The sequence below is a fragment of the Coturnix japonica genome, chromosome 4 (genome assembly GCF_001577835.2).
Source record: "Coturnix japonica isolate 7356 chromosome 4, Coturnix japonica 2.1, whole genome shotgun sequence".
Lineage (NCBI taxonomy): Eukaryota > Metazoa > Chordata > Aves > Galliformes > Phasianidae > Coturnix > Coturnix japonica.
The window spans coordinates 9,010,780-9,032,435 of record NC_029519.1 but is presented as its reverse complement, the minus strand read 5'-3'; the positions used below and the strand labels follow the sequence as shown (position 1 = coordinate 9,032,435).

At 43.5% G+C, this 21,656-nt stretch overlaps 2 protein-coding genes across 2 annotated transcripts in view; both read left to right on the top strand.

The window, feature by feature from the left end:
• SH3BGRL (SH3 domain binding glutamate rich protein like) overlaps positions 1 to 12,147 on the top strand; it is a 28,974-nt gene extending 16,827 nt beyond the window's left edge. Inside the window, exons 2-4 of the mRNA XM_015860639.2 lie at positions 3,698 to 3,883; positions 6,253 to 6,333; positions 9,350 to 12,147. Coding sequence (XP_015716125.1) covers positions 3,698 to 3,883; positions 6,253 to 6,333; positions 9,350 to 9,382 — 300 coding nt within the window. The 3' untranslated portion in view covers positions 9,383 to 12,147. The remainder of the gene's footprint in view (positions 1 to 3,697; positions 3,884 to 6,252; positions 6,334 to 9,349) is intronic.
• A 124-nt stretch (positions 12,148 to 12,271) lies between these two features.
• On the top strand, positions 12,272 to 16,472 carry LOC107312847 (protein CXorf21 homolog). Its single transcript, XM_015860638.1, has 2 exons — positions 12,272 to 13,117; positions 13,811 to 16,472. The coding sequence occupies exon 2, from the start codon at positions 13,859 to 13,861 to the stop codon at positions 14,843 to 14,845; it is 987 nt and encodes a 328-aa protein (XP_015716124.1). The 5' UTR covers positions 12,272 to 13,117; positions 13,811 to 13,858; the 3' UTR covers positions 14,846 to 16,472.
• Positions 16,473 to 21,656: the final 5,184 nt, after the last annotated feature.

Below are 21,656 nucleotides of genomic sequence, written 5' to 3'. Positions count from 1 at the left end.
AAGATCTGACTGCTTTTTCTTATCTCAAATTCTGGTGAAACCCCAAAGGCTGGAATTGGAAACAGTAAAAACCTTTTCAAGTGGTTTTTATCTTTAAGCTAAAATGAGAATTGTGCAAGATCTCATTTCACTGCAGTGTCTTTGTTCTCTGGTGTCCTGGTGCTGGTTTGGAAAATGAAATGAAACAGCGAAGCAGCTGAGAGGCGGAGGGGGCAGTGCAGGTTGGGGCTGGAACCGATGGCAGAACCATGGCTGAGAACTTGGTAAGAAAACTTGTAAATTCCTTTAAACCCTCACAACAGCATTAGAGCCATTTTGAAAGTAACTTTGCAAAAACTATGTGTAGATACATATGTGTGTTTTCCCTGCGTGGCAGCAGGGATCCATGCCCGCCCAAGCAGCAGGAACGTCTGGTGCCAGAGCAGCAGAGCCGGAGCGGTGCCAGCAGCAGCAGGAAGGTCAGCTTGGGGCCGGAGCAGCAGCACTCAGACTGTCAGCTTACTTTGGGTTCCTGTGGTCCAGAAATAGATTTCCAAAACACATCTATTGTCCAGCGGGGAGTTTATTTATAAACTGAAGAAATAGCAAGACTTAAAAGCAAAACCCTTCTTGGCCAGCAGCGCAAACAAGACCGTTTTGTATGCTTCTGTATACCAAATAAGACATTTCTTTGAAGCTCTTTGCAGCGATGTGTTTCAAACAGCAGTTCCCTTGCAGTGTGTTGGTGCTGGTCCACCTTGCGTTTGGAGCCCGAGGTCCTCAAGCATTGCCCTGCAGGACCTGCAGATGAAACTTCCATCAATCCTGGTCACATTCATGTCGGATTCTTCCATTTTCCTTCTGCTGTTGCAGACGTTGCGATGGCTTTTGTCGAAGAACATATATGGGCAGCTTGTTAACATCTTAGCTCAGCGCTGTCAAAAGTCTGCTGATCTGGACAAATTGTTTTAGGTGAAATCACTTCCTTGAAAGTGAACTAAAATAATGGAGACATATTTTTACTATATTTGGAAGTGTTTGTCAAAATAACCAGATAGCCTTGAATCACGAATCAATACACGCCTTGGTCAGCTGTGGTGAGAGAGTGCTGGATACCAGCTTGTAGCTGAGCTGAGAAGCTGGAAGAAAATGGAGTTTGGCATGAAGTAGTAATGCCACAGGCTTCTTGAAAACTTAAACCAGCTTTGTCCTCCGTCTCCTTGTCTCCTTTCTGTTTATTATTGTTTAGTTACATTTTTTGTGTGTGCATGTGAGTGAGCAAAACATGGAAAGAAACAAAATTATGTTGAGACTGAAGTGTGGCAGCATTTTGTGGGAAGTGCTGCCTGTTCTGGAGTTCAGGTTCCACTTTTGATGGACTGTTATTTGTTGGACAGCATCACCCACCTCCACTCCCAGCAACTTGACGTCTGTGTTACTGACGGCATCTGCTGCTGCAAGCTGGACCGTAGAACAGCAACACTCACTTCTGGCGAGCATCCCCAGGAGGGACAGTACTTGATCATAGTCCTAAGCTGCTCGTTTTCATGATGTGTTTCTATATGTGTTCTCTGTTGAAAGGCTGATAATTCATGGCTGGCTTGTAGCTGCTGACGAGGGTGCCTGTGCTCCCACAGCTCCACACTCCTTCCCAAACTTGGGCAGCAGGAACCATCTTCGGGCTTCTGTCCTCAGCGCTGTGTGCCCATCTGAGTAAGACAAAGCACCCCAGAGCGGCAGCAGGCGCCTGCTGCTCTATTTCAGGCGCTTCCCTCCCAGTGGTTCTCCAATGCCTGAGATTTCATAGTGGTTTTCTAAATAAAATCACGGTAAATAATGCACTCTGGCAGCTATGGATGCTGTGTTTCTGGAGCATTCAATGCTCTGTGTTCCTTGTGTCTGAGGAGCCAGGAGGGGGATGTCCTGTGAATCTTCTAACTCATTTCCTCAGCCAAAAGAAGAGGGTTTCCATGTGCGTCAGCACTAGTTCATTCTTTTCAGGGCATTCCCACTGCTGTGGAAGGAGAATTGCCTCCTTTGCCCATAGATGGGCAGTGACCAAAATGCTGTCCTTGCCTCCCGCACAGTGCTATTAGCAGAATAAATGCACAGCCAGCTCCACTAGCTGCTCTCAGACCAGCAGGGAGGGTCACCTGCTGCAATAGTCTTCTAAGCCCTAAGCTTGGGTCCTGCTGTGCTACCTGTGGCTGGAAACAGCCCCGAGCCTCCCAGAGCAGCACAAAGCCAGGGGGATGAGTAGAGGTGGCTAGTTCACAAGTTAAAGAACTGAGAGTAATGAGAGTTGGCTGGATCTGTAATACACAACCGGTGGGAAATGGTTAATTGAAATGTAATTAGGGAGAAAAACCCCTCCATTTATTCCCAGGTCAGCATGTGGCCTTAAAAACTGAGTACTGGCAGAGCAGTTTACAATTACAAAGACCTTTCCCATATTCTAGTCCTGTAGAAGAGTTTATGGAGGAAGTGCTGGCTCTTTTTTCTTTGACCTTTGTAACATGATGGAGGAAAACTTTCCCTGACGGCTCCCCCCTGCTATGACCCTTGTTATTAAAGGCAAATGAGGAAATCTCTTACCAGTAAATCTGTGTGCGCTGAGAAATGTTCTTAAATATCGCCTGTAACACGAATAACCTCCTTGGGGCTGTATCAACTCGTCCATTTTATTTATTTTTAGCCATGATGAAAATTTGCTAACGCACAGCTATGTTGCTTGAGGGTCTGCACTCACATTGGGTGCACTGACCCCTCTGGGAGGAGCTGTGTGGGCTCTTGTAGGATGAATCATCACTCTGCTGAAGAAGTACATAGAAAGGGGTGGATGCCAAGCAGTGCCACTGTGCATCCTCTTAGGGGTTCTGCTCCTGAATGCTGCTCCCTCCCTGCAGCCATCTCCCACATGCAGGATGCAGAGCAGCTGGTGGCCAGAGCTGGCAGTGGCACAGCATCAGTGTGGGGTGCTGCCCAGGGGCCTTGCTGGGATAAAGCTCCATTTGCAGTGAAGGGTGCAATGTGAAGGGTACATATTTCCCATTAATCCTTATTTTTTCATTGTTTGCCAGGATGCACATGGTTATAATTTCCTTTTTGGTGGTAAAGTCATGTAGAGGAAGAACAGAGCACAACAGAACATCTCTGCATCAGGAAGTTAATAATTCAAGCATGACAGTAATAAAAAACACTTTTCCTGTAAATATCCAGTACAGCCTTTGCTGCAGAAATCCTGCTTTTTGCTGAGGTTCTACTACATCCATGTGGGCTCTCTGGCCAGAATGCAGGGTCAGGACTCTGTGCTGGAGCATTGCAGGAGAGGCCTTCTGCCTAGAGAAATGTGAGCCAGAGCTGCACTGGGATCTCTCTGTTAATGGGGATGGGATGAGATCTCTGTCAGGAAGTCCATATGTGGGTTGGGGTCGTGTGTATAGAGGCAGCCTTTGTACTCCAGCCTGTTCGGTTATACAGGAGCCGAGCTGAGGGATTGCTTGTAAAGAAACCCACTGTCAGAATTTTGCTGATGATGAGAAGTAATGAAAAGAAACCTTTAATTATTTTTTTTGCTACAAATTTTTGTACAGTTTTCATTTCCTTTATGTTCTGCACCCCTTCATTCTTGTATCGAACCCAGGTACTGCATAATCGGCAGCAGAAATCGCTTGACTGATTTTACTCTTCTCTTCCTCCCTTCCTTTTCTTGTGACAGATCAAAAAGCAACAACAAGATGTTCTAGGCTTCCTGGAAGCCAACAAAATCGAATTTGAGGAAAAGGATATTGCTGCCAATGAGGAGAATCGGAAGTGGATGCGGGAGAACGTCCCTGAAGACAGCCGGCCAGCCAGTGGGAACCCGCTGCCACCGCGGCTCTTCAACGACAGCCGCTACCTCGGGGTAAGGGACAGCCCCTGGTACCCCTCCTTGTGCTCACTGCCGTGCTCTTGCCCTGCCGTTGTCATCAGCAAGGCTTAATTCTCACCAATCTAATACTTAGCAGAAGTCTAGTAGTGATACATTGACCTGCAGCAAGTTCAGACAGCTGTCCGCATGGGTTTTGCGTGTAGATTTCAGATAGCTCCAGCCTGTTCCTCTCCAAAATACTTACGGGGTGATGCATCCTATGTCAGTACATGAGTTTTGTGATCCTTGGGATGAGGTTTTGTGCTGTTTGCAGCTGCAGTCCACTCACTCCAATGCCTTGAAAGATTAAAAATCACGCTGAGAATAGAATACCTCCTTGTAATTATTTTAAGGCTTGATCAAAAGTATGCTGCCCTGCGGCACTTCTTCTCAGCAGGCCATGCTTGAATGCTTATTAGATTAACTGTTAATTTTATTTTTAAAACCTAATATCTTCTGAAAAGAGCTCACAGTATGCATTGCTTTCTGCTGTGCATTCACTTCTAAGTCATCTTGCTGCCTGGTTCTGAGCTGCAACATCTGTCATTCACATCTGCCAGTGCCGAACCTGATTTCATTCCTAACATTCTGGCTGATGTCACTTTGAACCTTTGAAGTTCAGTGAATTTGTGTAGCTGGGTTTGAGTTATTAGTTTAGCTCTCAGAAAGGCAGAAGTTAATTCTGTACACACACATTTGTACACCCTTATGTCTTTATCTGACTATCCTCAAGCATGAACTTCTCTGTTTGTTTCATCAGATGCAGTATAACTGGCAGCAGTATGAGCAAGCTGATCTTTACCAGCCCATGTGTGACAGGGAGGCTATAGTAGTAGGTGCTGTGTATCACCAGGCTGGCACAAACCCTGCTCCTTAGGCGCAGGCATTCCTCTCCTTGTGGATGCTCCAAAGCAGCCTGCTGAACTATGCACAGGCAAGATAAACAGCTTTGTTATCAAGCAGCCCCAGCGCATAACAAGTGCTGTCGACAGAAGGGCCTCGAGAGGATTTAACATACTTGTACACGTTTTTATCAGACTAGCACCTGAGTGCTGCGTGTACAAATCGAGCAATAACTTGACATCCCTGATCTCTAGGCTTTTCAAACCCTCTCTTCCCTGTAGTTTCTCTCTTCCAGCTGCAACAGCCTCTGCAGCTGCAAAGCCCCCCAGCTCTGAGCACAATGCAGTCCTACAGCGTTTGCTGTTTCTCAGGCTTTGACCAGGCAGGCGTGCTGAGCCCCGTGCCCTTAATGGCAGCTCTCTGCCTGACTTCAGCCCATGACTGAGCCTGCTCTGAGCTGCTGCCTCTCTGTGGAATTCTCTGCCAGGACTCCTGCAGCAAAACATTCCCCAGTAAAGCAGGAGAGAGTCAGTACTGTTGTTTCTGTTAAAAAGGGAGAAAAGGCAAGGCATAGGTCCAACGTGCTGCCTTTGGAAATCAGGGAAGTGTGTGGTAACTCAGACAGCAGTGAGCTTGCACAAATATTCTGGGTTCCTTTGGTTGGTGTTTGGCAACAGCTCCTGCTGAGCCACAGTGCGGGGTTTTTGCTTGCTATTTCCTCACCTAGCAGACAACTAAGCTGTGCTGTTTGTAATCCACACAGAACTGCATTCTATCTCAAATATGAAGAAAGGCAAAGAAGGAAGCGTGGGTACTTTTTGATTGCTTCATTGTTTTTACCTTAATTTTCTTGGGAAGTGGCTGTGTGCATATTTAGAGCAACTGCAATGCACTTCTTAATACAGCACCAAACACTACAGTGCTGAGACGTGCTTTTTTACTAGGCTCATGCACTAACAGGGCTTATGCTGAAGCAACGTCTGTCTGCATGCAAGTAGGTTGGTTTTACATCAGTCTCACCTGACTTCACTTATTTGTGCAGGCTAATCACTAAAGGTGAAATGAGGGGAGAAAAGATGAAGTCTCAATTTATGGGTTTAAATTTAACTTTTGACGGGTATGAGAGTTAATGTCCACAGATGCCCATTTGTCATTATTGATGAGTAATTAATAGTGGCAGCTATGGGTATCAGTACATCTGACGCCAATGAAGAGTGGGCTTAGCCTGGTCCTGGAGGAGACAGACATGACAGCTGTGGAGGTTGTCCCTTTGGGAAAGGCTGAAGCACCTTGCAGCAGCATCTGTTACTACAGAACCCCAGATTCCCAGTCTGTCACTTTTCAGACAGTACAAACCCTGCAGCATCGGTGCCAGTGATACAAGTAGGAGATGACACACTGAGGTTTGCATTAGGCCGCAGGAAGCAATTTGCTCATTGTGGGTTGGGTAACACCCCAAATTGAGCTCCGATTATTTCTGAAAAGTAATAATTACTTTGTTTCTTTTTCCCATTGTGAAGGATTATGAAGCTTTCTTCGAAGCTCGAGAGAACAATGCAGTATATGCATTTTTAGGCTTGACTGCGCCACCTGGTTCAAAGGTAGGTGTGTACATTTACCACAACCTGTATTTTATACCTTGTTCTTTTCTGCTCACAGCACAATATTTCACATGTTCTGAGGGTGTCCCAATGAATCTACATACTGGACTGACATTCAGTGTGTGTACAGACTGGCTTTCAGGCTTTAACATCACAGCGACACACTGTCGTTATATACTGCTTGATCTGGAGAGCGCTGTGTTCCCTGGAGGTATCTGTGTTCAGTACTGACGTCAGATCACAGAATCAGAGAATGACCCGGGTTGGGAGGGACCTCAAGGATCATGAAACTCCAACCCCCCTGCCTGGCAGGGCCACCAAACATACACATTTACTAGATCAGGTTCCCCAGGGTCCCATCCAACCTGGCCTTGATCACCTCCAGGGTGTCCTTTTGCTATCCTCAGCGTGGAGCTTCCCTGCTCTTTTCCAACTTAATGGAAACGGTTTTGTTGCTTTGGAAAAGATAAATAAAATAAGAGCTTGGTAGAGTTGTGCAGCACTATCATTGTCCCTTACTGTGGGACTTCTTTCCAAACTGCACACTCTGCACACCAAAACCAACCAAACAACAAAGGATTAATTCAATGTAAAATAAATCAATGAACACCTAAATCATGTGAAGCTTTGTTTTGTTTGAGGAAATGCCATGAAACCAGAATCACTGTTTTTGAAATAATGTGCTCTTACTTCAGAGCAGTTTTTCCTCCAGCTTGTTATCTGAAGCCTCGTTTTCCTTGCCAATTACAAACCAGGCTGCTGCTTTGCCGATTCAGTGGGCTGGAATTCTCCTTTTGATTTTGATAGGATAGGACAAGCCTGCTTTATACGTTTCACTGGAGGGCAGCAGGATCCTCCAGGTCACTTCCAGCTTTCTTGTTCCAATGGGTAAACACGCCGTTTCCTTTCAACTTTATTCATGTAAGAGTTGAAGGTCACACTGTGTGCATCACTCAGAGACCTAATTTTAAAAGAGGATGACGATCAGTTAGCATTAAGCATTAGAACTTACAGGTCAGACCGAGACAGTTTGGGGCACCAAACTAATTTCTAGGGTTAATTCCACTAATGAGCGGTGTAGTGAGGAAAAGCTCTGCCTTGCATGATGTTTTGGGAGCAAACCCTGTGATACGTGCCCCAGCATGGTACATTTCTGGCTTCAGAAGGCCAGCTTACACAGTGCAATGGGTGTTTAAATCCTGTTTATTTCTGAGAACATCTGCACAGTGTTGCACAAAAGAGTGAGCAAAATAGAACTAAAGAGAGAGAAGGCGTGTAGGAAAGTCCTTGCATTGCCTCTTACATGTGAGGTCCGGGAAATGCAGCTGGTGCCATAACGAATCAGGTCACTTGTCTCCACAGCAGTTCCAGACACTGCTGCTTACCTAACCTGCTAGATTGTTGTTTTGGCAGAAACAGTCTGTGTGGCTGTTAGTTGCTCACATTTGTCCTGGGGGGAAAAGATGAGTTTTAAACAGGAGGAACATTAATGCAGTCGTACACTGCTAGATTCTCATATTATTTGCTACAGCTTGCAATATGAGCTGATGAAGATAACCTTTGCTTAAGTGACTTTGTACCCCGTGCTTCTTACAGTTGCTCTGACTTTTGGTATCCATCTGGAAATGACATTATGTCAAATCAACCTGATTGCCTGTGCCATGGAGGAGGAACTGATTTGTAGATGCTGCAGTTGGTATTTACAGGATGGCTGTAATACTGTAGTATTACATTGTTACTGTAGTTAATGACCTTGTGTTGCTAGATAAAGTTGTCTGGGATCAACCTGTGTGCCAGTAAGAGAAGGCTGTGGCAGCAAAATACATGCCATTAAGAGAGATTTGGAAAGGTGTTTGAATACCAAGTTCCAAGATTAATGCTAAACAAAATTAAGAGATGCTCAGAAGTGAGCACAGGAAATGCAAGTAACTGTTTACTGAGCCCTGGTGGTTTGTTCCTGGAGACGAGAGAAATGCCCAGAGTCCCCTCCAGCTTAGCACTGCCTAAAAAAAAAGGCCAGGTGTCACTTCTGTACTGCCAGCAACTGCCTAATGGAGTTGTTAGAAAGCCAAGAGATCCATCACCTCTTGTTTCCATTCAAAGAGCTACATGTCTTCCAGACAATTTACACCACCCTTTTTTTCCCCCAGCTTTTGTTGTCCTTTCTAATCTTCCCTGTTTTTTCACCTGCGTTTTATGCTGCAGACTGATGGGCTGCCCTTCCATGAGTGCTGTGGCTCACTAACATCCTTACTCTGCTCTGTTCCATGGTGTCTGTGCAGGGAGCAGAGCAGGGGAGCAAAGCTGGCACACAGTGTGGGGCCATTCCCACGGCCCCTGGGATGTGTGTGGCAGTGTGTCAGCAGAGCCAGCACAGCCCGTGTGTGATAATGGAGATAAGTGTGGGACTGCTGTCCTGCAGTCTCCCCTCTGATGAGTCTTACAGGCTTCTCAGAAAGTCCTTTCACAGTCCTTCCTCTGTTTGTTTAGCACACTGGCTTGTTTTAACAATGATACTGTTGAGTTTGTCTTTTTTTTTTTTCCTCCTTTAACCTATATAGAGTTTTTTATTAATATCTATAACATATATATTAATATATATGATATTGCTATATTGCTATTTGTCCGTAGTTCTTCAGATAGTTGTTTATCTCAAAGTAGTTCTTATGCCCTAACAATAAACAAGGGATAACTCATTATATCTGTTCTTCTGTTTTAAACGTTCACGGTCAGTCTTGCTCTGTGCACACATAGGAGGAAGCTGAGGAATGGGGGCAACCAGGACATTTTTTGCCAGTCCTGCTTGAGCTGGGTCAGAATTAGAGGTGAAGCCAGTGCCTTATGTGACAATGTAATTGTAGGCAATGAAGATACATTGAGTTGGGTTCAGTGCTGTTCACTTCTTAATCACGTTTGACTGCATTCTTTTATGTCACATGTTGCTGCCTAACAGGTATGTGTACATTGTTATCTGTTGTAATGTACTAATACATATGTTTCTGTTCTGCTGTTTCAGGAAGCTGAAGCACTGGCAAAACAACAAGCGTGAATTTCAACTGCCTTAACGTTCTGTAAAGGGAATTTACACAGCTTTTTATATAATAGTAAAACTGTCTCTGCTTCAAGAAGTATAGATGTGATTTCTAACGTTTGATTGGTGCTTGCAGCATTCACCGTACGTAACACAAATTTCAACACGAGATGAAAATGTGAACGCAAAGGTAGAAAGCATGGGGTGTACTATTACAAAGTTATAAGCATAGGAAACGGAAGCAATTGGACGTGAATGGTTTTCACACAGTTTAAATTGGCTTGGCGATTTGTCCATTTTGTGTAAAGATCAAGAAGCTATTTTAATACAGATGTGGTTGTACCTAGGAATCCGACTATTTAAAGTGTAAGAAAAAGAAAAGCAACAGTACCTAAAACCTTGTCAGATACGAGCTTTAGTGCCTGAGTTGCCTCAAAAATGTTACTGAAACACACAGTTTTTCAGTGTCTTTAAATTCAGATGGAATTGTAGGTGGTGGCGTGTATTATAACCATTGTAGTCACTGTTGAAAGTTATGTTTGTTCTTTTGTAGGATGGATATTTAAGATTTGTATTGTAACACACTGTACAGATGATAAAAAAAATAATAGGTCATGTATTTCTCATTAAGTGATTTGTATGGGCTCTTCTGACAAAGAAAAAGAGATGTAGGGCACTGGACAGCCTTTCTGTTGGCGGGTTCATCACAGCTGCCTAAGCGTGACTTGGTTACACGTTTATGTGCAAGATTCGGTGCACCTCAAAGAAATACATGCTGATTCCCAGGCAATGTTGCAATTAAGCCAAAATGGCCAGAAGTGGCATTTCCTTACCTGTGTAAGGGTGAACGCCTTTAATGTATATCTCTACAAAAAATACCAGTTCACACTGCTTATGGTATTAGGCGTCTTAATGCATGCTCAAGTAGTTGTTAGATTCATATAGTATTTTTTCAAATGAGTAAAGTTACATGCTTGAATAGCAGGAACTATTGTAATTATCCAAGATTTTTTTTTTAAGGTTTGAAAGCTTATTTCCATTGCTGTTGCCATATCATCAAGCTATTACAGGAATTGCGAACCCATTAAAGTGTCTTGTATTGGTGAATTTACCACGTGCAATATTAACCTGTCTGTTCTCCCAGTGCTCATGAGATAGCCTGAATTTCTTGGCCACGTTCTGCAAAAATGCAGATAATTACAAGTGCCCTGAAGGATAAGAACCAGGTTTAAAAAACATGTGAGCAATTTAAAATGCATTATGCACCACATAATGTACTTATCCCCCCAAAGCATCAAAATACAGAAAGGTAATTAGTCCTTGCTATAGTTAGAGGATCATTCTAATAGCTCTGCATACACACACGTTGATTTTCTTTGCTTTATGACGAAATGGGTGGTGCAGCTCAGCAAAAGACTGCAGTGTATCATCGCGGTGCGGCTGTTTCCCATTTATGCTGTGAAATGTATGCAGTGCTTTTCAGAGACATTACAGAATGGTTTACAGTTTGAAATTCTCCCATTAGGAACAGGATAGAAGTAAAAACTCAGGCTTACGAAGATGGTTTAAAGTGCAGTAATTAAATACTTCCCTCACTGACGGTTCTTTGGGGCTTTTGTTCACTCACTGAAACCAATGATTTTGTCAATATCTGTGAACAGAAATGCAGCTACTTGCTGTGGTTGGAGAGCAGCTCTGCTTCTGGAGAGATCACGTTGAGGCTTCTACAGGTATCAGAGAGCAGGATGTAGCATGGAGCCAGGTTAGGAGCCAAGATATGTACATTTATTTCATGTTTCATTTTTTCTGATTTGGGAGCCAGAAGGTTGGCTTGAAGCTTAAAAATGCAAGCACACACATTACACACAGATAGATTAATGTTGCCTTACCTTCCAAATTTACACACACATCTGTGCTTTCTTTAGTCACAAGCTTTATCAGTAATTACCGAATGTCTGTGAAATTTACTCTTAAGATCCTCTGAGTGTGTAAGTTGAGTATTGTTTTAAGGTTAGCGTCTTGTCTTTGTTCGCTGTCATTTCATCTTTCAGAACAGAGGTGATTTTTCTTTCTCCATATCTGTGTAATCTTTTCCTATGTCTAAACTGAAGGCCAAGTTTTTGAGAAGGTATTTAAGAATCCTGAGTGAAGTCTTGTGAAGAAAGTGGAATCTGACACGCAAGTCAGTATCCTCGTTCCAATTTCCCATGTTTCCTGTGTAAGGAAAGTAAGTGCTGTGAATTACAGTCATTATTTGGAAGAATCTGTAATTGAAAGTCACTGCCAAATTCTGTCAGCTCAGCGACCCAGAACATTCTGCAATGAGGTCAGCCTTGTTTCTGATGGTCAAGAGAATTACCAGGTTAAAAAAGCAAACGCGCTTTCCTCGTCTGGTCCCCCATCTTCGCCATATGGTAGCGTTCAAACTGTATCAGCATTCCTAAGCGAGCTCTGTTGAGACAGACTGAATCACGTCTTTGTCCAGGGAACAAGGCACCAACGCACACTGAAAAATGCCTGTAATATCTTTGTTGTGGGACCGTGCGTGGCAGTTTTGATGCGGACATCATGTTTGAATATGGGAGTGCTATGAAGGCGTTGCCTCCATGTTTCTAGTTCACATACCTGAGTTAACGATGGGCACAAGGACTGAGTTTGTTGGTGTCTCATGTTTGTTTTATGATGTAGATGGCAGGCAATGAGGACTTTTTCCTTGTAAAATGCATTACTAACCATTCCTGTATCATTCCAATAAAACAGTTTTAGAACGCTTTCTCACACTATTGGCTGTGCTCCGTGCTTTGTTTATGGTTTGAAGTGGGCCCGTGAGGTTAAAGAAAAACAGAGATTTCCAGTGAAAATAACAAGGTTTTGAAGCACAGCATCCGTACAACACAATTAAAGCGCCGTACCCATCGCTGCTGCGCGTTCAACCTGCTAGATCTCTCACCTTTTGCAGCTAACGGGTTTTAATTACTCGGGATACACCTACGTGGAATTAAACCCTGGGGGGCTTTGGTAGAGCACGGCCTAACCGCAATTACCCGTAATGGCGGCAGCGCTGCCCCGCTCCCCACAGCGGGAGCCTCATCAATCAGCCCTCCGCTCCGCCCCGCCTCTTTAAGGCTTACATTGCAGGGGAATGGCGGCGGTTCGTGGTGCTGTTGCAGGGTGGCCGGGTGGTTCTGGTCATTGCAGCTCAGTTCAGTCCGTCACGGAGTGTCCCCGGGCGTTACAAAGCGGCCCCAGAGCCGCATCCCCTGTGTTAAGAGCATCCTCCTGCCCCCCAGTTCATCAAAGCATCGCAGCAGCGTCTCCTGGCGGCAGTACAGCGCTGTGTTGGTGTAAATACCTCAGCTTACACACATAGAAGCGGTCCTGGGAGCTCAGTTTCACTTTCGAACAGCCTGATGACATCCACACACCCTGACATTTAATCATCCCTGTTGGTTTTAAGTGGCGCCTTTAGGTACTTCCTACCCGGTCAGCATCAGTCAGAAACATCTCACTTCACGTTTCTATCATCCTCTTTCAGATCTGCTCCCATTCCGTACTCAATGACTGCACCCTTTTCCCACTGGGATCGCTTCTGTTTTAAAGGAAAACAGAACGGGGAACTGAATCACATGTGCTCCAGTTGCTGCTCACACAGCAGGGAAGAAATAGCATGGGAGACCGAGTTCCCTTAGAGCAGCTGTAGTCAGAGACTTAGTGGCTGTGTAACGACCCACCTTTCTAACTCTACTGAAATTGGTAAGTCTCAGCTTGTTGTATTTATATATTTCTATTCACCCCTCAACTTTCTTTTGAAAACAATACTTAGTTTCCTGAGTCCCTTAAGAGCTTAAGAAAATGTCTTGTTTTCTGCATGTGTGAATGATTCTGGAGATAAACAGTTCTGCTTATGTAGCTAGAAGGCAGACTGTACTGTCTGTCTTTGCGCTGGTCGCACTTACAAGCCTTTCACAATTGCAGCACTAAGTTCAACTTTTGGTAGGGATCAATGCAATTTAAGCTAAAAATAACCCCACACAACACACTGGGGATGTGTGAAGGTGCTTTAAATATAAAATTAGAAAGACATTTGAAGCACAGCAGAATTTTATTGTGTTTCCCATTCTATAACAATGTGGTTGCCATTTTCCTTTACATGAATCCTTACCCACTAACAGCTCATCTCTCAGCTAGCCACAATGCAGAAGATATACACAGGTGCAGAAGTGTGTTACTAGAGGTGAACAACTTAGTGAATGCCCTTCCTATATCCTCACCTGAGTATAGATTAGATTCTTAGCATGCTTTTTATTAATATAAATATTCTAGAGAAAAAGCAAAATGCAGTTTGTCTTTACTAAATATACATAGTTCATCTTATACCATAATTAATAAAAATATTTGGAAAAAAATGAGCTTAAAGTATTTTTCTCATCTTTCTTTCACTCGTAGAACTACATGGAGCTCTGGTGACTGGGCTGTTACTCGGTGCTTGTCATCATGTTGGCAGAAGGCATCTTAACTAGGCTCATATATAAAGATATCTGTCATCAAGATAAGCCTCGCAAATCTCATGCAGCCAAAAAGGATAAAGGGGGAATCTGGAGAGAGAAACTTGGAGACAACCCAAAAATTAAAGGATCTGATGATGGACTTGAGAATCCAGACAAGATTTCTGCTGAAAGTATCAGCATGGAAAACAAGAATGGTCTTCAACAGAGATCCACGACAGAGTTACCTGAAGTAATACAGAATAGAGCAGTTAGGAGAACTGTATCACGGGCTTTGCATATCCCTGTTAGAGAACAAAATAATGAACAGACATATTTGTGTCGATCCTGGTCTTGCAACAGCATTTATCAGAACTACCCTGACTTACATATTGGGGGAGACCACGTGGGAGACCATACATGTGATTCAGGTTGTGTTTTGGACCCTGTGTCTGATGAACTTTCTGACGGCCCCGTTATACTGTCAGTAGATATTCCTCTCGGTCAGTCCCCGCTGTGTGAGCATCCTGAAAAGCCAGGTGTAAATTCCCCAGCTGGAGATGAAGCTGGAGAAAGGAGCATGATGTTCTGTGAGAAGCCTCTTTCAAACTCTCTGCTCAACAACTATATGGAAGCAAAAGTGGCAGAGCTCTATAAGCAGCTTTTTGATGAAATCTTGACCAGGTGTGGATCTGTAAGAAACCTCCTCACTTGCAGTTTTATACGAAGTAATGTGGATCAGATAAGCTTTCAGATATCCCAGGAGCAGAATATAGAAACATCAAAAGCCAGAGAAGTGCTCTTACAGTCTTTAGCTTTGTTTAGTTTGCGCAACGCTACCAACAGAAGTAGCTCTGAGTTTAGTACTCCAAATCTGCAAATATCAAACCCAGCAGGTGTGAGAAAAAGCTGCAGGACGTGGTTTGCATCATGTCTGAACTGCTCAGCTGAAGAGATGAACACAGGTCATATTCCAGGGTCTCACTCTAAGGATTAGGTTGGAAAACAAAAGCATGTAGGCATCACAGACCTTTTCAACTGTTCTAGTGCTTAAGCCATACTTTGTCTATGATGATCATTAGCAGAGGAAATAAAGGTCACTGTTCTCTTTTTTTCTCATGCAGGATTTGAAATGCATTCATCTCTAAAATTCTATTTGATTTCCTTGTAAAAATGTGTCTGACCTCCTTGTGAGACTCTGTCTGTATGAGTAATGTCCTCGTGTTTCATTGGATTTACTCCTGCAAGAGTAATCAATCAAGGCAGGAGCGCTGCTAAAGCTTCTATCTAGGAGGCTGATCCACCCACCTCTAAGTAGGAGTCTCTGCTGGACTTTGGATTGCACTATAGAGTTGAAGCTCAAGTTTTGGACATTTAAGTACAAGTTTTGCTTCTGCAAAGCTTGATCCCAATGGCTGGGAAAATATTTCTTTGGTTTGAAAATCTTGTCAGCAGAGGGAGATGCTCAGGACTGAATTATTTTGCGTTTGGAATCATACACAGGAAAATGTATCAACATGAAACATCAAGCAAGGCACTCATTGCATATGTATGTTTATACTGCATTGATAGATAGGGTATGTCACAGTGAAAGCCCAGGTGAGAGAGCCAATAAACAATACTTATGGAATCACAAGCTTCCAAAACATCTGCTGATGTACTAGTTAAGTCACCTCATCCAGGTCATGGTGGCACTCAGTGCATTGCAATGGGATGAGTTGTAGAGCAGAGCTTCTCAGTGAAGCTTGCCATTGAATAGCTGGCATAAACCAAACCCATCGTTACTTTTGAGACATCTCCTAAACTCTGATGCATAATGTGTGCATTTTTTAGATCTCTGTCAACCCTTCAGGAGAATATGAAAGATCGTGTGATCTCTGGGTAATAATACATCAAATGCAAACATATTTGTGTTTGTAAATCAAGGCCCTTGACATCCCATCATTCCTTTGAAGAGATCAAAGGTTTTATTTATTTCTTTATTTATTTTAATGCAGCATCTTCAGTTCTTGGGCTTTTTTAAAATCGAGTGCTGGATTTTATAAAGAAAATACCACTGAGCATGAAAGAAGATCGGCATTCACAAGGAATTCACCTTTGAGCTCTTGAATTCAAGTAATTTAGCTTCATTAGTTGCATTTGCTGTAGTAGAAACTGTGTTTTAGGGCTTAGAGTTAAAATTGTACCTGTTTTGGCCTATAGAGAGAAATATATTTGTATGAAAACAAAGTACACTGGACCCTTCATGAGCTGTAGGCGTACAGAGATTGCACTGTCATGGCATGGGGCTTTTTGTAAGGTGGCATTGAGACACCAGTGTGGGCAGTCGCTGTATGTGATGTCACATGGGCTGCTGAACGTAGCAGCATGTGTTATGGAAAGGGAACTACAAAACTTTCATGTATCCCAAGATTTTAACCCTTTCTAAAACCTCTCAATCTTTTTTATGGTTGGTGGAACTTGAGTAAAGTGAATTTCTGTACATAAGACCTAGCATGCATTCAGATACAAGCAATGGATTTCATAGGGTATGTGTGTTCAAATTTGAGACCAAACCTCAAAGCTCCAAAACGAACATTTCCCTAAGCTGCCTTTGAAAATAAATCCTATTTCTGCTCTTTGCATCTAGTCTTGAATGCCCAACTTTCAGCCTTTTGTGGTATTTTGCAAGCAGTCTGCAATGTGAGGTAGGCTTTGCCATTGAAGTGGTGGCTGTGGGGTGTGTAGGGTGGATATTTCGTGTGCATAAAAGAGACTGATGTTATTTGGGGACAAACAGGATTGAGAAGGATCTGCTCTTACGGGAAAAGCAATCTGGGTGACCCAAATAAGCACTCTTCTCTCTGGATGAAGATGACAAGGAAAGAGGATCTCTACAGAGCACGTGGCAAGTAATTAAATACAATTAAACTCATACATGAGAAGACCTTGAGTAACTTCCCTTGCCTGATCAAAAATTCCCATTGACGTTAGTAGCGCGAGAAGTATAAGTCATAGTGAAGCTGGTTCCTGTTTTCTAACAGGATGACAGAAAGGTCACTTGGCTTTTACTGTGCCTTGCCCTGATCCCACGCATCTCATTAATCGCCTTTGCAGCACTCAGAAGCAAGTCAGAAGTCCTGTGGAAGAGGCCAAAGGACTTCATTAAATTCTGGAGGAGTCCAGAATGGGCAGCAATGAAGTGTTCCGTGGTTGAGGTGCAGAGAAAAAGTTAACTGAAGGTGAGGTGAAAGATTTTCAGATGGGTTTGCAATTAACTGTGAAAAAAAGTGCCCTATGGCATTTGCTCTGCCCTGGCCTCGTCTTTAGATCTCCCTGGGACATATTTATAGTTCAATCCAACCTCTTGAAAGGAAGTTAATTGCACAAGGTTCCTCCTCAGGATGTGTGGAAGTCAGAGTTTAAAGCTGAGGTCCAGGTCCTGGTATTCTCTGTCCTTCCTCCCAGCTCTGGGTAATGTGTTAGAGGAAAGCTGTGCTTCTCTCCTGCCAGCTTCAGGATGGGGACCCTGCATCTTCAGCTCACTGCAGCTCCAACACCAAAGGCAGCAGCAGGAGCTGCAGTGTTGTGAACTGCTGCAGCAAGGCAGGCCTTGCTGGACCTGCTCCTCTTGTCATTAAGCAATGGAGTTGTGGAAGGGATATGGAAACGGGTGTTCTGCATTAGGCAGAATCCAGCGTTACCATGAAGCTCCATTGATCCCAAACCATTTCAGGACAGTTTTCAGAGCTCATTTTTTATGTCAGTAAAATGTGTTTGCAGCTAATTTATGTAGCTACTCCTCACCGTGACGTGCTTTAGCATTGCAAGGATACTTGCAAGTAAGCATGCATTATTAATGTACATTACTGTGGAGTAGGTTTTGTTATTGATATTATATAAGTCTGCCCATGGAGGAGTGTTGTCTGTGTAGTTTTCCTGATATTTCTTACTCAGATTTAATAAAAGATGCAAATAATGTCTCAGTGTTGTGCCTGACTTAAGAAGAGACCGTTGTAAGTGATATGTTTGAATTCGTGGCATGCTTCAATTTATTTATTTTTTTAGATAAAGATATCGAATCACATTTAAATGAGTAAATCTCCATCAGCTGCACTGGAGCTCTGCCTGTTTTCACTAACAGGAAAAATGGCTCCACGAACTCCAATTACACAGGAAAATCACTTACAAGGTGTGCTTTTCCAGACTGCTGGAGGACAGCAGATGGATTTCATTACCAATGAAAGCAGTGCCTTATTTTACAGGTCACACACATGGGGCTGCATTCTGACTGGCAGCTCTGTTTATGTGTCTGCCAGAAAATCTGAACTGGAAGGAGAAATCGTGGCAGGGAATTTGCAGCTTTCATTTCCAGTTCTCATTCAGGTTTCCTACAGAGAAGTGTTCATTGAGCGCTGTGACCCTGAAGGTCTGGTTCTTTATTTTGCACGTTGTTCCTCTTCTACCTACAAGCTTCTAAAATGTAGGGATTTCATGTAATTCAGTTCATTTTTTTTTTTTCCAGAAGAAGACACTGCTGAATTCCTGCTGTATCTCCATGGGGTAATTTCATAGTTTCATAGTTTCATAGTTTCGTGCGTGTTGGAAGGGACCTTAGAGATCATCGAGTCCAGCCCCCGGAATTCGAGCCTCTGTGTAGCAGAGCGGCACTTCTACCACTTGCGCCACAGGGGGGATTCGAACTCCGGGCCCCAGTGTTGCAAGGCGGCGTCTTAAACCACTGCGCCACCGGGGCACACACATTTATCTGTGTTAACCCTAATCTACCATTATACTGTTACCATTTCTTAGAAGCAACCCCACACCTTGCTTCTCCTGGGCCTTATTTATGGATGTTTGGCTCAGTGCTGATGGGTGGGGTTGAGGTGTTTCACCTGGTGAGTGTTAACTCAGTGCCCTGCAGTCCCTGGGAGACCTGTAGGTTTCTTCTGCTGCTCCTTGGTGCTGTTTCTCCTTGGGGTGAGTGGAGTGTGGAGCCCTTCCTGAACATGGCTCTGTGGTAGGGCTGGTTGGGTTATATATGCAAATACACTTTATATCAGAGGATGTACAAGTAAACAGCTCCATGCTTCTAAATGCACCAAGGAATGCCACTGACATGTAAGTTCTGACTTAGGTTTTAGTGGTCCTCAGGAAGATTCTTGTTTTGTGTGGTAATATAATTTCATAACATGCTGTGCTGGTGGGGGTTTTTTTGTTCTTATTCCCCATCTGTACTGACAATATACTTCTGCTTTCCATGGCTCAATTTCTGCTGCATGCTGTGCTACTGACCAGCTTCCTTCAGTGCTCTTTCCATTACTCAAACCTACAAAACTGCTATTTCTGTAGTTATGTACTGCTCTGGGGTGTGACGAAAGCTAACGAGGTCCTGAGCAGGCTGAGGGTAGCAGATGAAAGCTTTGATCTCATGACGTGTTCCAGGTTGTTTGGCTTTGTCTGACTATCCCTATGGGTAAGCACAGGGCGCCATGTTGCCCAGTAGGTGACTGATGAAGACACTAAGATACCACTTCATAAATAATATGAATACTGGTTTTGTTGTTGTTGCTGTTGTTTTTTAGTGTTTCCTTCTTGGACTTGCATGCCTGAAGTTCTAGGAGAACAGCCAGTTACTGCTCGCCTTGTGAGCAGTAAGGAACAAAGCTGCTGAGATTTGGGCTGAGGGGGTTTCTGAGGCTTTTGGGGAAGTGCTCATGTCTCACTGTGTGCTTCTGTTTCTGTCACTCATTGCTGCAATTGTTCATTGATCCTGACGTAGATTCCATTGTCCAAAGACCCTGAATTCTGTTTCATGTGGGAAGAGTGAGGGAAATCACAGACGTGTCTGCTTGTACTTTTTTGTGTGTATGAGATATGTATTACTGCTTTGTTTCAAATGAAGTGAATTTGTGAACCAGGAACGTGACTTACACAGTGCCATTTCCCTTTACTAACCATTCACCACTCAGCTATTTAGCATGAAGTATGGAGCAGTGATGGCAGCAGTTCTGCTGCACTTACCCAGCTCTCAGACAGACTTGCTGAGTGTTTCTGGGTAACAAATATACCCTAGGAGGTAGCCATCTGCTTATGTTTATTCCCTGGGAAGAAACCCAAGGCTGCATTCAGCCACTACAGGACAATAGAAGTGTGTGTCCCCAGCAGCAGTGGTCCCCACACTGGGCTGAAGTCTCGGGGTTAATTGTATCACTGGTAAATAGATGGATTTCTGGAGACACAGTGTGCTCCACACCTCTGAAGCGAAGCATTTCTGTACTACTGTATAGTCTTGGAGCTACTGTGTGTTCTTGAATCTGCTAATGTACAATGCTGAGCTTTAGCACAAGTGATGCTGCATCTAGTCTTGCTCCAATTGCTTGCGCTCATCTCCAGCATTCATGTTCCTCTTTGGCTCTTGTTTTATTTTGTGATTGCATGTCAGGGTGTTTGCAGTTTGGCAGATTCACCAACTTGATGTTAGGTGTACGTTCTTCCCTGTGGGCTGCAAGTCAGTCTGTGGTCTCCCTGCCTGTAGCAAGCGGTTGGAAATAGATGATCTTAAAGATCCCTCCCAACTCAAGCCATTCTAGTGAGCCTGTGTATTCAGCCAGCTCCCTGCAGCACCTGGTTGGTTTCTCAGCACATTGATGCTTTGTGATACGCTGCAGCAAAAACCAACATGGTATGAATTAAATGTTAAGGGGTTTTGGTATTTCTGCTTTCCAGAAAAGCTGGGAGTGTGATCCATCCCAGCAGTAAGTGTGATGAGGGCTTGGTCTTAATTGTGGTTTTGATTAAATCTTGTTAAACTCTACGTCTGCTTGGTGTGCTTTCTGTGTTTGCTTGTAGGCTTGCATATGGATGAAAATATGTACTTTTCCACCCTTGCTTCTTCAAGAAGATCAGTAGCTTATGCACAGCCTTTGCTGAACACTGAAATTTAACAAAACTGCTGGCAACAAGAAGTACAAAAAAGAAGGCAACTACGTGTGAAAATATGAGCAGGTTTCATTCTAATGGGGAAAAAGATTTTGCTCATTCAGAAACTGGAATGACTGTCTTCAAATTTTAGACCATGTGTGTAAGCAAATGGCTGTTATTCTGACATCAGCTGGAACAGGGGTGTTTGCAACAGCAGCACGTAGCTCAAAAGACAGAAGAGACATAAGGGCTGAAGAAGTGAAGCACCAAAGCCCCACCACTTATAGCTCTGAGGTGTCCTGGGGTGAACTGTTTGATAGAGGGACTACAAACGAGTAATAACCTCAAGCTTTTGAAAGAAGAAATATATCCATGTAGATTAGCTGCCTTGCACTGTGGACTGGAAATCACAGGCTCACAGCAGTGGGAACTGCTGCAGTGCTTTTGCAGTGTTGGGCAGAACCCATCTGGTAGGTTTGCAGCTTGGCAAATTACTTACCATTGTAATATGAGATTCTCTGTTCTTGGTGTATTTGGGGGGCTCAATCCAACATGGGATTTTCCCATATTATTGGCTACAAGCTCTGAAATGTTGAGCACTTATAGTTAAGATTTACTTAAGTACTTTACTGAAGTATCTCCTCATTTGAGGCCCATGTGGTACCACAGCTGATATATGCATCACAAATTAGTTCTCCTCTATTCCTTGAAGCCACAAGGAATATTCCAAGTTTTCTTATAAATTTCAGTAGTAGATACACAAATTTCAGGAGGTGATGGAAACTGAGAATTAGTTTATTGTATTTCTTATTAAGTGATGAGTACATCACAAACCACATATTTCAATTTTAAAGTAAGGAAAAGAAGAACAATTTGTTGCCATGGGTTAAGGAGTAGAATAGTAG

Bases quoted from the DNA above. Each gene is read 5' to 3' on its own strand.
- LOC107312847 (XM_015860638.1), top strand. From the start codon at position 13,859: ATGTTGGCAGAAGGCATCTTAACTAGGCTCATATATAAAGATATCTGT.